This window comes from Megalops cyprinoides, chromosome 5 (genome assembly GCF_013368585.1).
Source record: "Megalops cyprinoides isolate fMegCyp1 chromosome 5, fMegCyp1.pri, whole genome shotgun sequence".
Classification (NCBI taxonomy): Eukaryota; Metazoa; Chordata; class Actinopteri; order Elopiformes; family Megalopidae; genus Megalops; species Megalops cyprinoides.
In genome coordinates, this window is record NC_050587.1 from 23721505 (window position 1) to 23737710 (window position 16206).

The 16206-nt window shown below is 42.7% G+C and overlaps 1 protein-coding gene across 3 annotated transcripts in view; it reads left to right on the top strand.

Moving 5' to 3' along the window:
• Positions 1-16206, top strand: part of LOC118778212 (ras-specific guanine nucleotide-releasing factor RalGPS1-like) — a 153375-nt gene that overhangs the window by 11852 nt on the left and 125317 nt on the right. For 2 of the 3 annotated variants that reach the window (XM_036529627.1, XM_036529629.1), the window contains exons 2-4: positions 10985-11094; positions 12724-12828; positions 13274-13324. In XM_036529627.1, coding sequence (XP_036385520.1) covers positions 11038-11094; positions 12724-12828; positions 13274-13324 — 213 coding nt within the window. In that variant the 5' untranslated portion in view covers positions 10985-11037. Of the gene's footprint in view, positions 1-3037; positions 3077-10984; positions 11095-12723; positions 12829-13273; positions 13325-16206 lie in introns of those variants that run through there. The other variant, XM_036529628.1, reaches the window with a different exon arrangement.

The following is a 16206-nucleotide window of genomic DNA, read 5'->3' on the forward strand; positions in this document are numbered from 1 at the left end:
ATGGCTATGGCACTTGTTTGGAGTTTAACCAATCAAACAGGTTATCAAAATACTCCCCTCCCCAACATGCACACAAGCACACACACACACGCACAGACACACACACACACCCCTTCCCTCTGAAATAGTATGTGTGAGACAGTTTGAAGGTAATGGCTTCCGTCCAAATGGACCTAAGGAGTGCTCTAGAGACAGCTCTGCTCTCCTCCCTCCTCTTTCGAAAACCGGCTTTGAAACAAGAGAGAGGGAGGGAGAGTGTTCGTTTACTGATTTATTATTTTTTTTACATACAAAGATTTTGGCAGAAAGTACAATGCAGCATGTTCTGACAGCATTTGGTATTCTAATAGCCCATGAATCAATATGAAGAGGTAGTGTTTAATGATCTCTGGCAAGATGCTTTCTCAGCTCACCAAAAAGGTATTTAAAATGCTTGCACTTCAACAGGGTGGTATGCACTTAATGTAGGAGATGAATTATAGCATGCCATCTTTACAGAACCACTTTTGTTTATAGAAGAATCTTGGGAGCTTTAAGAATGATCTGTTGCTTTGAAGCAAACCTCCGTCTTCCAACTCCTCACTCTTAATTCACAGACCTGACAGTTACTGATACCAGGAAGAGGTTTGCAGTAACATGCATGCTTAACTGAGGGTTGGTACGTTTCTTGGCATTTATGTTCACCCAATAACCTATAAACATCAGAGATGAATGTTTCACTAAATGAATAAAACATGAAATGTGTTATCTTCACTCAGAGCTGTATCTGCCTTTTGGTTTAGGGAGTAGATGTCTTGTAAGTCTCAGCATCTCTCTTGGGTGCTCGGTTTGATGCTGTTGTTTATGTTTGGCTTGTGTTAAGCTTGACTAAAATGCTCTCTTCTCTGCAATGTTGTCTGAGGCAGTGTGTTAAGACACCTCCATCTGGAAAAGGTTGTGCCAATTCATGTAATCTTCCACACGGATGTGCTTGTGTTCACTGAATACTTGTATTCTGATTGGTTATTGCCCTGGATCCTGTATACTTTAAGCTTGTCTGATAGCCCTATTATTGTCCTGCCAGTCACACATACTCGTAACAAGAAGCCTGGGGAAAGGTACAAGCACAAGGAAATTTAGCCTATGTGATTGGACCATGGCACAGAAAGGCTATCCTATCACTGGTGATCAAGGCCCTGAGGCTGAACAATCATGATGTATTGTCCCAACATTAAATTGGGCTGTGCTGTCCAGACTGAGAATTAAGTGTCCTGTATTATGCTGCTACTCTGCCTGCTGGGAAGGTGAAGTCATCCCTCATCAGCTGTCAGAAAGTAGTTCCATCCCAGAATTCAGGGGTCAGTGGAACATCGGGGTCATCACAATACGTACCATTTTTAGGACGGGCACTGTAATTCAGCCACGATTTCCCACAGCGTCTTCAGTCATAGGGCTCTCTAATGTGTTTCCGTGATGAACGCAGCCCAGTAATTGTGTGACTGAGGGTTGCAGGTTTGTTTCCCTCAAGGGTATACCCGTTGTACCTTTCCAAAAGTTACCCAACATGTCATACTTAGCAAAATGTCCATCCGTATAAATGGATAAAGGTAAGCTGGGTAAGTTTCCCAGACAAGGAACATCTAATCAGGAGATAAAACCTATACAGTTAAGATGTGAAATGTCAAAAATAATAACCATTATAACCAAAGCAACACTTTCTCACCTGGATGAGGGATAAGGCATGTTACAACAGATGCATCGTCAGCATTGTAACACTGAAAAAAATGCTTGCCTGCATTCTGCCTCAAATTGAGCAAAAGGTTTGATGGAGGAACATTTACAGATTCACACAGTGCACAGATTTGCATCATTAATACAAAAAAGTTGATTTAATAAACTGCAAACATCTTCAGTGTGACTTCAGACTTGACTGCTAAACAAGTCCAAGTATTGTAAGACAGTGGAGAAGAATAGCAGGAGTACAAGAACAGCTTGGAGTTTTGAATGTATTAATGCTTCACTATTTACTAGTTTAGCAGATGCTGGTCTCCCAGTGGGCAAGAGATATAAAAATTATATTTATAAATAAGCTTAAAAGATTCACACAGAATACATAATCCACACAAGAGCAGAAGCAAAGAAATACAGTTGTGGTGTGTGCTGTAGTGTTGCTTCATTACCGCTGATACACATGGCATCCAGGCTCTGCTGAACACAGAGTATGTCAGTGGAGTTATTGATAGTTTCATGTTTGATCGTGCACTTGTATTATGTCTAGCTCTCCTTAGGCTAGAATGCAGTTGAGCAATCGTTAACAGGCTGTCTCTTTTCTGACAGTTGTTTGTGCATGAATAGACAATTCTGTCTTTACTACACTGTGATTCAGCTTGCTTTTGTATTCAGGATCCCCTCAATCAACTTGACTGTCTTAAAGCTCTGAGGCCCTGAGCACTAAGGACTGAACAATAAGGAATAAAAACTCCGCAGTGAAAACCGAGTGCTGAACACCACTATTTTCTCCAGGTGTGCTGGTCTGTCCAGGGCCACTTTGATAAATATAATTTTATGTAGTTATTATAGAATCAATTCTACAAATAAATATTTGATAATACTTAGAATATTTATTTATTCATGCATAAGTAATATGTTATCTACACATGAAGGTAGCAATAACTTGCACGTTTTATATATCATGCCATATATTTTGACGTATGTAAGCAATGTATTGTTCATATTGTGAATGTCAGTTTTGAGCTTGATGGATGAAGGTTTAGCTCTGGGGAAAGGAGCGACAGTGCATTGCTGTGAGACATAAGGAGAAGGAGTAAAATGGGGGGAAAGGGGGAGACGGAGGAGAGGGAGGGGGCAGAGGTGAGGTTACTGCCTGGTACTCTGGCAGCTGCTGCCAGTCCCCGCTCTCAGAGCTGGATACAAAGGCATAAACAGATTAGAGCGTGCTCTATTGCCCCGGCAACGGTGGACGTCTCCGCAGTCGCGGCAGAACCCCGCTCCAGGAACGGAGCTTCAGAACACACCTGCAGGTTTGATGGGGGGAGTTGCTGAACACATCCATCAGCCAGAGCGCTCACAGGGAGCTGTGAGTGTGTGTGTCTGTGTGCATGTGTGTGTGTGCGTGTGTGTGTGTGTGTGTGTGTGTGTGTGTGTGTGTGTGAGTGTGTGTGTGTGTGTGTGTGTGTGTGTGTGTGTGTGTGAGTATTTGCATGCATATGTGCATAGGTGTCTGTGTTTGTGATTTATGAAAAATGCTGATCCTTCTGCAGTTGACCCACAGTCAACTAGAGTAGCTCATTTGTGAATTTACTGATATTGTCTTATACTGATAGTGTCTTTGTCTTATTATTATGATTATTGTTATTGTTACAGTAGTGTCAGTAGCAGCAGTAGTAGTATTACAAGTAATAGTAGATTTTGTAGTAAATCCTGTCTTATATTGGATCCAGACCTTTTCAGAGAATCCTGTCATCACTGAAGATTCCATGTTTTATTAATAGGCTTGCCATTAATATTGATACTTTCTGTCGATTGCTTCAGGCTAATTTAGCTGTATGTGAATTCATTTACATCTCAATACATGATTGATTATTCCTGAGGACCTGAAGCATTAGAGTGTTGACACTGCTGTGTCATGGAACATTTACAAAGTCTTGTTTTTGCTTGACCTGCTTATTACTGGCTCCTATTATGTTTCAGATTTTCAGTGAACTCTTCTAATGCACTGAGAACAGGAAATAGCTGTGGTCTGTCTATAGGAGACTAGAAGTTGCTCCCCTGATTTCATGTTACTGAAATTTATTGAATTTGAATGAAACCTGTGATCATCCTCTTCTATGCATGCTGTTCAACCTAGGAAGTTTTGATCTTGATTAATTTAACTTATTTTAGAATATGATCCTTGGTGAGAACTTTCTGTGCTGCGACGCAATTATATGAGCACATCTGCTGAACATTACTGAATCACCAGGTTTCATTCACTATCTGTGTCACAGCCAGCCCCCATGATGCTGAAGAAAGAAATAGAGAAGGGTAATATATCAAACCAACTGCAGAGTTTGCTGTTCTTGTCAGGTGACCTCACAGTTAACTTACTTAGGTCACAGTTAAATGACTGTAGATCTCTGTGCAACACAGCACAGTATCTCTGGGTCAGAGTTGAGAAGGAATGGGCAGATTCCCAGAAAAATCAATAAGGATTCTGATTTGCTCTCTGTCTGCATCAATAACAGACTGAACATGTGGCAGTCTCTTCACATGACGAGCGCAGCAGTCTGCCTAGATCAATCCCAGCGATAACAGGTTAAGCCAGTAAACACACCATTGTTATTTTATTTCCTCAGATCTGCACTGCGATATTTTGATTGGTTTCCATTTTTATGATATTTTGGTGTATTTGAATATTTTATTGACACTTTTATTGGAATTTCAGAGTGAAATATAAGAGATGAGATGAAGTCTTAAAATAACTAAGGAGCAAAAAAGAATGCCAGGATTAAACTTTAAGCACCATTAAGCATTAGCGTTTGCACCACTGGGGAACCATGTAGCAAAACAGAAGACATATCTTACATATTTGACTGTATGTTGTTGTCTTTTATAGTACATGAGTGGACTACACCCCCCTCGGTAGAGGTGGTTATCTCAGAGATGCAAAATTGCGTTTCCTTTCTTCATATCTAACCCTCTGACCCTTCAAAACATTGTCTTCAAAATTTTATATTCTTTCTTATCTGGGAGGGTTTATTCTGGGTGTGAAGGTTTTCCAAAATACTTTTCAGTTGCCGTTTTTCTGGGAACCATCGGCCTCTTAAACCAAGCCTTCATGGCTTCCCCTGTGTTGACAACACGCTTTTGTCCTTGTTATGCCTTTTTTGTCTCGCTTCTATTTTAGTCTTTGGAACTAGTGCAGACGTGTGCCTGTGGAGATTGTAATTAAATGGTAACTGAACTGGGGGTGTGCAATTAACGCCCTGCACACCACCCCTGTGTGTCAGCTGGAAGAGAGATGTGAGATGCCTCCTTTCTGCAAAGAACCTGGTTTTAGGCAGAGAGCCAAGGTGTGCCCTTGTATTTTTCACCAAAAACACCAGCTTATTAGTTTGGAGCACCCTGTCAGCTGTTCATGCTGAGTTGTTTACAGTAGCTGTTGAATCACAGCTGCTTCTGTCTTGGGGAAGGATGAAGGGCATTGTGGGATATGTCTGATTCATCTAAACTGTTCTCCATGTAAGCGGTGTGGTGAGGGAGGGTTGTTGGGGGGGGGGGTACAAAGGTGAGGGGGGGGTACAAAGGTGGGGGGGGCAAAGCAAAACGCTGTGAGCAGGTGAAAGGATATGCTTATAATATTGTTGAATCCTTCTATGGCTTTTTGCTTTTCTTGTATTCTGCCTCACTTATAATTCGCTTTGGATAAAAGTGTCAAATGAATACATGTAAATGTAAGGAACAGTACCTGTGACATGTCACCTGTCATTTCATTGGTTCTCTGTGTATAGTCATTTAGAAAACAGAGTAGGAGAATACACACACAATTTTCATTCCATAGATTAGCAGTTTGTCTTGCTGTAGTGTAGCAATCTATTCACAAAAAAAAGTCCTTGGGGAGACAGAGAGAACTGAAACTATATGTGCCACACTGTACATTTCTGCATAATCTGGAAGTGGTATTGGTTTGTGACAGTCAGGTTCCAGGTGATGCATACGGGACATAGAGACAACACGCATCTCTCAGCTTCAGTGCTGGTGTTGTGTCCTTGATCTCAGTGCTTTACCTGGATCAACCCAGTGAGTTTCCAGCTGTATAAATGGATGATATGTCAGATGTCAGATTGGGAAGTCACAGTGGGTCACAGCGTTCCTTTTTTGCGTGTGTGGAGAGTTGGCACATGTACTGTCGATCCCTAATCTCGGAATGCAGGCTAAAGCTGTCAGTACTGAGGGCAAGGTGCTCCTGCTCTCTGCACCGTGTCTACTTCAGCTTTTATTGTGGAACTGCAGGGGAGAAAGACAGCGTTTCTATGGCAACCCCCCAACTCTTGTGTTCACCTCAGACGTTCCCGAGAACAAATGATGAGGTTAGAGTCTGGTACTTTGCCTGTCTTGTGTGTACAGTAAACCCACTTGGCTTGGTTTGAGGACTTAACCGAGAGCGCCTCAAAGCGGTGGTTGTTCTGCACGGAGGAGCAGAGATTCAATGTGTGATTTTTACACACGGGAGTGAATTTGCTGCAGGAACAGGAGGGTGTGTCAGAAGCCAGTCACCGCTCTGTTGCCATTCACAACACAAGCATCAATAGCATCAACCCAAAAACACTGCCCTCTGACATCTGTAGTTAACACCTGAGGCTAGCAGGTGTGAATTACCTGTGTGTGTTTGTTTTGCTTGTGTTCTCTCATTGTACTGTCCTTGGTGGAGACACTGCCCAGCGCCAGCTCCTGTTTTTTATGCAGATGATTTATAACTTGTGAGCATTGAAAAATTGTAATACTTACGTTTGTTTGAGTAAATGTAAGTAGAAAGTGTCATAAAGGTTACATTGAATGGTCCTCCACGACCCCCCCCCCCCCCCACAACTCCCAACCCTAACCCCCATGCCATCCAATGTACGCACACACACACACACACACACACACACACACACACACATAGGACTACATCACAAAGCAGTAATCTGCTGCTTGTGTTCTCATTTAAGCTCCACCAGCTCACACTGGCAGTATACAAGGATGCCTGTCACCAACAGCTTTCCCAGCAAAGAGTGAGCAGTACATATTAGCTGAAATGCCAAAGCAAATTAATTGGTATTGACATTGGAAACAGACATTAATTAAGTTGAAATAAACAACTAGTTATTCTGAACTTGTGGAATCAGCAGTGCTTAGACACTAATGCAAAAGGGAAAATGACTGCCTTGTTTGAGGACACAGTGAGCATGCGGCTTACTAAATGTTGCTTTATTAGTGAATGCTGCTGCCACCTTCTGGTTATTGTAAGTATTTCTGATGAAGAGTTTGAAAAAAGATTTAATCCATTGTAGTCCTATGGGCAAAATGACAACAAAATATTTTTCCTTTTCTAATCAGCTTAACTATCTCATATTGTGATGGTAGTATTTGAATCGATTTTCCGGTTATTCTCTTATCAGAACCTGATCTTCAAAGGCTGAATTTATGTCAACTCTGTGCCTTTTGCTGAAAGCTGCTGAAAGGCGATTTTTTTGTGTATTAGCACAATGTTTTAGGAGAGTTGGTTTGTCAGCTCTTCATAGCACACATGCACAGAATGACTATGGTGTTAGCAATACTAGCTCAAGCTCTGTGAAGAGAGATGATAGCAGAAGAGAGATGATCTTGCTAATTGGCAGCAGAGTGGTTTGGTGGGTAATAAACTGGGACTCAATTTTCAGGTAACCTGCATACCCTTGAGCAATGCACTTAACTTGAATTAGTCCAGGATATATCAAATTGAATAAATGGATTGTATGTAAACATGTAGGCTCTTGAAGTTGCTCTGAATGAGGGTGTCTTCTAAGTAAATAAATGCTGCAATTATACTGGCTCTTTATACAAAAGGCTCTGCTGACTTGTGTGATTTCACTGCCCTCTGATACACTTTTAACCTGTGGTCTTTATGATGTCTTCACCTTTCCACTCTGACTGAGTTATGGTCAAGCCCATTAATATCTGCTCCACCAGGGCACCATATGTATGAATAGATACAGATAATGAATAGCTGATGTTAGTGTAACAGCATGTGGTTGTTCTTGGGAAGAGGGGGGCCAGAGCAGGCTGGTCCAGAGTTCTAAACATAGTGCTGGGTGACGGTTTGAGAATCAAAGCTTCCTTTGTTGTAGAACCAGCTTTCAGAATTTTCACCTATGACTAACACTAAATTGCACCTAACACTGAATTGCTCTGTTAGTCAGCACCACAATCATCATCCAGTCATCAATAATACTAATAATGATGAAAAATAAAAAAAAAATGAAAAAAAAAAAAAATGCATGGATCTCAAGGAACTTTACAGTATGGGGGCCCACTCCTCTCAACCATTACTGTGTAGCACCCACATGCGTGATGATCCTTTTGCACTCACTAGTTGAGGCAGAGTTGCAGGTAATTTTATAACGTTTTAGGGTTTCATGATTATGTAAACAGCCTTATATATTTGGGGAGAACATTCCAAAACCTCAGTGTCATGAAATCTTTAGTGAATCAGGGTCTCGGTTTATTGCCTCATGTGAAAGATGGCGTCTTGTACAGCACATTGTTCCCATCATTGCACTGGGGAATTTGTGTTTTGCTTGGTGAAGAGGAAAGAGTGCCTCCTCTGGAACACCAGCGTCACTTCCAGCAGCTAACACGGTTTTCACGATTAGACATTCTTCCCAAAAGACATTCAGGCAGGTTACTCCCAGTCACCCCTTTTCGTTTTGCATGCAGACTGAAATCTGGGTACTCTGTATTGAGGGTCAGAAGGAGTTAACAGCAGTGGAGCATCTTAATCTCCCTAAGCCTAAACCATGTTTGACATGAATAGTAAGATATGTAGTATTTCCATTTTTTATTGTCTATTGTCTATTTTCAAATGCAGGATTGCTATTAAGGAAACAAAAATTCATATTTAATTTTAACTATAGTACAGTTAAAAAGTTTTAAGTTTCAATACTGCCTCAGACTAGAAGAATAATTGTGGCAGTTCCGTATTTTTCCTTAAGGGGGCATTTTAGCACTACTAGTGGAGGAAAAAGCTTGTGGTAGCCTTTGTATGCATGCTCAGTTATAATGGTCCAGTGCTGTTCAGATTTATATTGGAGTAAACCAAAAAAAAAACCTCTCACATAAACTGTGTAACAGTGTGAAGATCTGTTGTATTGTCTGTGTTGCACTGATGGAAATGTACAGTTTTAAACAGGACATTGTTTAACAGGAATAGTTTGGCTGTAGAGTTCTGTATTTGACATTTATGAGTCATATAAAAGGGAGAGATTGGCTTAAAGGGACAGTTCATGTGTGGCATGGCTTTTGGTGCTAAGGATTAAAGAGAATCTGCAATGAAAGATATGAAATGATCATTAAGATGTAAGTCTTTCCTCTTCTATTTTTTTTAACTTCTTCCTTTTTTGCTCAGTACAAACTTGGGGGAAAGATAATGGTAACTGTATAGCTGTCATTTGTTCATTTGTGGAAAGAACCAAACAAAAGACTTTTGTAACCCCAAATCTCATCTAAGGTTAACATGCACTCAGCAAATATCATACAGGAGTAGCTCTTTGAACCAGGTACTACTCAGCCATGGATGCACACTTACTGACGCAAAGATTGCAGTCAACAGTTTGTTACACTGTGTATATAAAATTTTGTTCAAAAATGCGTTGGGATCAATCCCATTTCAGTTCAGTCAGATTAGGGAATAAATACTGTAGAACATCAATTCATGAATTGAAAAATCATACAAAATGATGGGTAACTTTCAATGAATTAATTGAATTTCAATTCATTTCTTGAATTGACTGAACTGAAATGGAATTGACCTCAAGCTCAGGTCTGAGTAGGTGTGACTGGTCAGACACAGCCATAATGGTTTTCAGAGAGCCCACAGAGCAGGAGAACTTCTATAGTTATACACAGGGATGTCTTTAATCCTGACTCGATCCTGCCTATGTAGTGTCATTCCTTTAGCTGCCTTTTCAAATGTTTCTGCCACTGCAGAGTCATTTTTAATTTACTGTAGGCATTTGGTTCCCACATGTTTGTTTCCCAGCAGTTCAGCATGTGTCGTTTCAAGCCTGGCACTAACTGTCCAAAATTGCACTAACATGTCAAGCCTGGCACTAACCGTCCAAAAAGAATTTAATGCACCACACCACCGCACTTATCAAATAAAGCACTTTTAGAAATATTTTTTTCCAAATTCTGTAAAAGCAGAATAATTTCTTCTGTGACAGTGCCCAAGCTGTGGTAGGTTTACAATCTGGCGCACAGCCGTTCCATAAAATACAAAACTTTATAACTGGATATGTGTGAAGATTTCCATTGTAAAAGTCACATACTTTCCTCTCTGTTCCCTGGCTCGCTGGTCAGACAGGTACTCGATAGCTGTTCTCAGGTCAGTAGAGAAAAAGTGAGATCACTGGAAGAGCTTCGCCACATGGGGAACTTCTGTGATCTCTGTGACTGACACAGATTGAACCATCTAAGAGATGATATCCGATCTTTTCTACTGCACTGGTAGATTTCCATATGGTAATTACCACTTTGTAGGTGAGCCGTTCCCTCAGTGTTCAAATGTTCCAGCTCTCTAACTGGCTGTAGCAATACAAGTTAAAATTCTTCACCACTGGAGTGAGCTGTTTGATTTACTGGAGGGACAGAGGTAAGGTAGACCAGGACTGTGGTTGGACAGTTACTGAACAAAAGATGAAGGTACAAGTCCTGGAGGGACTGCAGTCATAATCTTGAGCAGGGTGCCTAGTTATCGTGGTGTTTTACCAGCAGTGACTATTCCCGACATATGGCAGTGTTGTATCAGTAGTGAGTATCTACACTTTATTTCAGTGTTACAGCAGCGCTGACTCTTCCCGCCATACGGCAGTGTTGTTTCAGTAGTGGCTATGCCTGTTATAATGTATCGCTGTATTGTCTCAGTAGTGACTATCCCTCTTGTATACTGTATTTTGTCAGTGATAATTATCCCTGATGTTAATACCAGCTGCGACCATCCCTGTTAAAATTCATTGCTGTATCAGATCAACACAGAGTATCGCTGTTATAGCATATCACTGTTTTGTTTCATCAGTGACTGTTCCTGTTGTAGTGTATCAACAGTGAATATCCCTCTCTTAGTGTCTTTCTGTATTCTTTCAGTGTTGACTGTCCCTATCCAAGTGATAATTATCTCTGTTGTACCTTTGTATTGTAGCAAGAAGTGAGTATGGCTGTTGCTTGTTTTGGCAGTGATTGGTCCATGGTGGTGTCTCCTGTGTTTCAGGTATGGATGAGCAGTCATGCGTGTTGCCCAGCTGAGGCCCGTGAAGCACGAGAATGTACAGGAGGAACGGTCTCACGGCCGGCGTTGCAGTCACCTCCGCCACTCCAGAGGTACCCGTGCATGGCCACGTACAGTTATACCAATCACACAACAAGTAACCTGGCCTGCTACAGGTTTATTCATGCTAAATGCTTTGCTGCATCCAACCAAATGCTTTTCTTTGATAGTACTTGCACTTACACACTGGCACATGTCCTCACACAAACACACACACATGTTCAGAAATGCACACTCACATGGTTACACACATGCACATAAACACATGCACATGTAGAGATAGTGACTCACGAACACACACACATACACACACACACACGTGCACATGCACAGAAATACATGCACGCACACACTCATTGGAATGGAAAAAACAGGTTTCTACCTCGGCTGGCGTGGGATGCCGTGGTATGGATGGAGGACCGGCATCTAGACTCGTGATATCGCATTCGTGACCCGGCACGCCACCCGGACTCTCCCCCCCAACCCCCACCCGCCTGCGCGCACATGCAAAGATGATGCTTCCGAAAATCCACACACAGAGAAGAGAGGAATATTCACCATTCCGCAGATAGGCTGGCTCGTAAATCAGCATGAGCACAAACCAGAGAATCCTCTCTGATGTGGATGCCATTAGTCCAAAAGCTGTAAAACGTAGAAGCTCCCCCTTTTCCCTTTTTCCACTGCTGGGAACGCTGTCCCAAGGACATCCATCACACCCTGTCACGCAATCACAAGACCCTCCGTACCCATTCGGAGCCTGCGCAGACTTGGAGGATAATCCTGGCGGTCACTCAATTCAAGCTTCTCATACACTGTGCTGAGTGTCGGCGCTGATTGTGATTCTACGGGCCAGGTGAAAGCAAGGTTACAGCAACAAGGGACTGGAACTTCAGAGTCGTCGGAGCAGACTTAATCGCCTCACACAAACTGTGAAAATACCAGCGGCGTTTCTGGCACGTTATCTGATCAGCAGGAACGACGCCTTGCCAGAGTATTTGAGCTGCACACTGTATTGTGAGACTGAATATGACTGGAGATAATGACACTGCTGACACAGTTGCTGCCTATAAAATCATTACTGCATGGAAGCTGCTTTTGTGTAATGGCTCCAGTGGAAACAGTGGCTTGGTTACTCTGGCTGCCTTGTTGCTCATTGCGGCCAGGGCTATTCAGCTCCGGTCCTTGAGGGCCTTGGTCCAGCATGTTTTTAGCACTCTATAAACTATTAACACACTCAGAACCAGGGAGGGAAGCTAGATGGGGTGGTTGCATGGAAGGAAAGACCTGGAGGGAAACACTGCTGACCCTCCAGGACCTCCAGGGTAGAGTAGTCTTGCAGACTGCAGCCTTCCAGGACCAGGGTACAGTGGTCCTGCAGACACTGGTCCTTGAAGAATAGAGTAGAGTAAACTTATAGTTAACGTTTTTCTCCAGCACCAGCATAGAGCAGGAAGGGTCTTAACTCAGCCTTACATCAAATATGTCAGGTCCACTGTCTGTCCTTATGCCTGTTTGGGTTGGTCCTCCTGCCTGTCTGCTTCTTTTGTTTCTGTGTCTCGGTCAGATACAGACTGCCTGTCTCTCTGTCTGTTCTCCTGCCAGTTTATAAGTCTTTCTTTCCATCTAACCTGTCTTTCCACCTGGCTGTCTGATGCAATCTGTCTGTCTGTCTCGATATCCAGGGCAGCAGCAGCTCCGAGTCTCTGGATGGGCCGAGCGTGGACTACGCCAAAAGCTACGACGCCGTCGTGTTTGACGTGCTGAAGGTGACGCCCGAGGAGTTTGCTGTGAGTAGAACTATTCAGCGTACACGCACACAGGAGGAATCAGATGCAGCCGCTCAACTCCTGTCAAACGGCGAGAACTTTTCATCTTCACATCGGACAATTGATGGTTAAACATTTCGTTGGCCCTTTGGAGTGATGTCATCCTTTAGAGATGGAACATTTGCTAGAGTCGTCACATTAATAGTGTAATTAGTTCTGGCACTTAGTATTGGTGCAGAATAGACACCAGATGACCCAGTGGCCCTTGAGGACCTCCCGGCTGAATATCAAAGCACATTATATTACATAACTTGAGTTATCGTTTCCATAATAATTTCTCAATTCAGTTCTCCTCCGGTCAGTATTTCTAACAGGAAAGTAAATGGATACATCTTGGATCGCATTTAGTGCATGGTATCATGTGAAGTGACTTTTCTGTTTTCTGTTTTCTTTTTGCCTTTGGCAGAGCCAGATAACGCTGATGGATGCCCCAGTATTCAAAGCAATTCAACCAGAGGTACGAGAGCTTCTTCTTAGTCTCTGACAAAAGTCCAGTATCCAAAAAAGTATGTTCCAGTGGGGATAGGGTTATATTGAAGATAGTGCCCTGTCTGCCCTCTATGACTGAATTTAGTGTGTGGATGTCTGTATTTGTGGGTGTGTGTGGTGGGGTGGGGTGGGCATTCGCTGATCAGCAGTCACAGATTAATAGCACACATATAACAGGACTCCCTGAACCCATGGAAGCTTCCTTGGATTTATGGTAGGTGAAGTCGCTGCATACTTGCATTCCTCGGAGTGTGATGAAGAGTGATGGTTCCACCAGGGGCGTGGCCCTGTAGCAGGCCCTGAGGCACGCCGAATGGGCCAGGCTCTCTGCAGCACGTGCGTGTCATAACTCTGATGGCGCGGCAGCCACGGAGCTCTGCACTGACCTGGCAAAGGGCACGTTCCATGGAAGCAGAGTACTTGGCATAAGGCGCCCGCTCTGGGATGTTTTGGTCCCTCTCAACCTTTCTGTGCCACGTTTGCTCCGTGCTCCTTAGACTGAAAAATAGGAAGAATCAGGCCAGGACCGAAGGAGTGATTTAATGGTCAGCGTTGAGCCTTTCAGATAATATGTGTTTTTCTTTTATTCAGGCCCAAAGTGGAAATCTCATACTTCTTCGCCTAAATTCTCAAGCACAAATCCACTAATATAAATAGTTTTAAAAAAGCACATCCACACTGGTAGCTGTCATGTATCATCCTGAATGAAAGAGCCACTAAAGCAAGTATGTAAAGGTTATAAGCAGTCAGTCAGACAGTTAATCACTCAATAAATGAGTCATGTCAATTTCAGTATGGTACAAAATTGTGACAAACTGGAATGTAAACACTGTAAAAATAAAACTTACAGGAAGATACAGTTGTGGATTTATTTTGTACTGCAGGGTCTTTTTTTGAAGTCATTTATAGTAAGTACCCTGGTCAAAGATGTAACAGCAGTGCTCTGTTACTAGATATAGGAGTGGAACCTGCACCTGTCCCGTTTTCTGGGCTCTCCTTCTGCTTTCAAGCCCTTCTCCTTAACTGCCACATCACACAATAGTCTCATAGAACCGTCTTGGTTGCCTAATAAGTGAAAACCCCTCATTTTCCCTGCTTTCCGACAGCTGACCTGAAACGCTCCTTTAGAAGCTCTAAGTTCAGCTGTTTCCATGCCATCAAACCTGTCTGGTCCTAACTGGGCTCCTCTAATGGAAAAAAAACATTACATTTCTGGTAGTGTGTGAATATTAATCTGTCTGTACTTTTCCCTGTGCTGCGGCTCCTTATTCCACCCCCACGCCCACCTGACGATCCCCTCGGCTTCAGTGCTGCTTCCTGCACAGAGGAAACCCCGTCTCTCTTGTTTCCGCCGGTGCTGGTGGGAAGTCAGTGAGTTGTGGTAACAAGGAATCAACAATCCCAAGCCTGAGAAAACAAGTCTCCTGGCTGATGGATCAGCCTAATCTCTGCTTCTGAGGGGTCGGGTGGAACAACCAACAACTGAAACTGACTGCAGCTGTTATGCGTCGGTAGATCTCCAAGCGTTTTCATTTTGATTGGCTGCAGCACAGTCAATAGCAGAGGGCAGGGGGCACAGAGGAATCCCCCCTTAGTACACAGGTAGCCTCTTTCATTACAGTCCTTATAGTCCATGTGCCGGTGGGGAACCCCAGATGGAGAGATTTGGGGGGTGAGAAATTAGCACGTTTTGCTTTCAAAACAGTAATCCAACCATGACAGAATTTGGGTGCAGGCCATTTGATACATAACCTGGGTTTCCTTTCAAAGGGAATTCCTTTTTCATCAGCAGAGCTGAGGGTTCCCTTCTGAGAAAAACTCAACTTTTCTGTATGGAGCTGTAAGGTCCCCTTTTACATACTCACCTTCCTACACAGTGGAAAGGAATTCCATTCTTCTTTCACTCTATGATGCTACCCTGTTTGCTAAATCTACACTTTATCTTAGTGACTCTTACTCGTGTTCCCCCCACAAATATATCACAAGTTGCTAACAGGACCCATAATCCTTTGCACATCGCAACTCACATGGTGGCAGTGCTTCCTGTCATCTGATATCAAATTACACTTTCTTGTGGACCATCTTGGCCAAGAGACTGGGGATTCATCCCTCAACAGTATGGCAGTGTGATTTTATGTATGTCAGATAATCTGAATTAAGATGCTGTTCTTGGATGTCAGTTAATAAGGGAGATGTTAAACGAAACCTTTAATGCTGGTGTCTCAATAGACAAGTGGCCGCTTGGAACCAGGTGTTAGCTGACTTAGTCAGCTGGCTCCCTCCATTCAAGAGTAAATTACAGTTCCTACTTATTACACATTATCCATTTATGCAGCAAAATATGTAGTTAGTTTCTTTTAGTGTGTATTTCTTTAATTTTTTATTCAACTGACTCCTTTCCCAAGGGTAGGGCCACAGTATTCCCCCTAGGACTCCAACATGCATCCTTTGGCTATCGAGTCGAGTTGCCTGCATTGCCACTCCAGCTGTATGTCCTTGAAGTAGCTACTGAAATGACAGAGAGGCATGCTCTCTATCAAGAGCAGCTGCTTTGTTTTCAGTGTTGCTCCTGAAGCAGTGATTCACCACATGTTTAACAGAAAAGCAAAGACCAGAAAAAAAGTATATATACAGTATATTCCACATGTCATTTGCTGTTGATACCGTCTTTCCTCTGACAGTTTGTTGACATTAAATATTTCTCCTATTAGACAAACTGGTGTCTAAACAGTGACGTTGATTCTCAAAGTTCCATGAACCAAGGAAATCCAGCTCATTTAGTAAGAAGATTGTAAGCTTGGAAAGACTCAAAGCCACTGAATTGTTTGACCTGAAAAGATGGGCCAAATC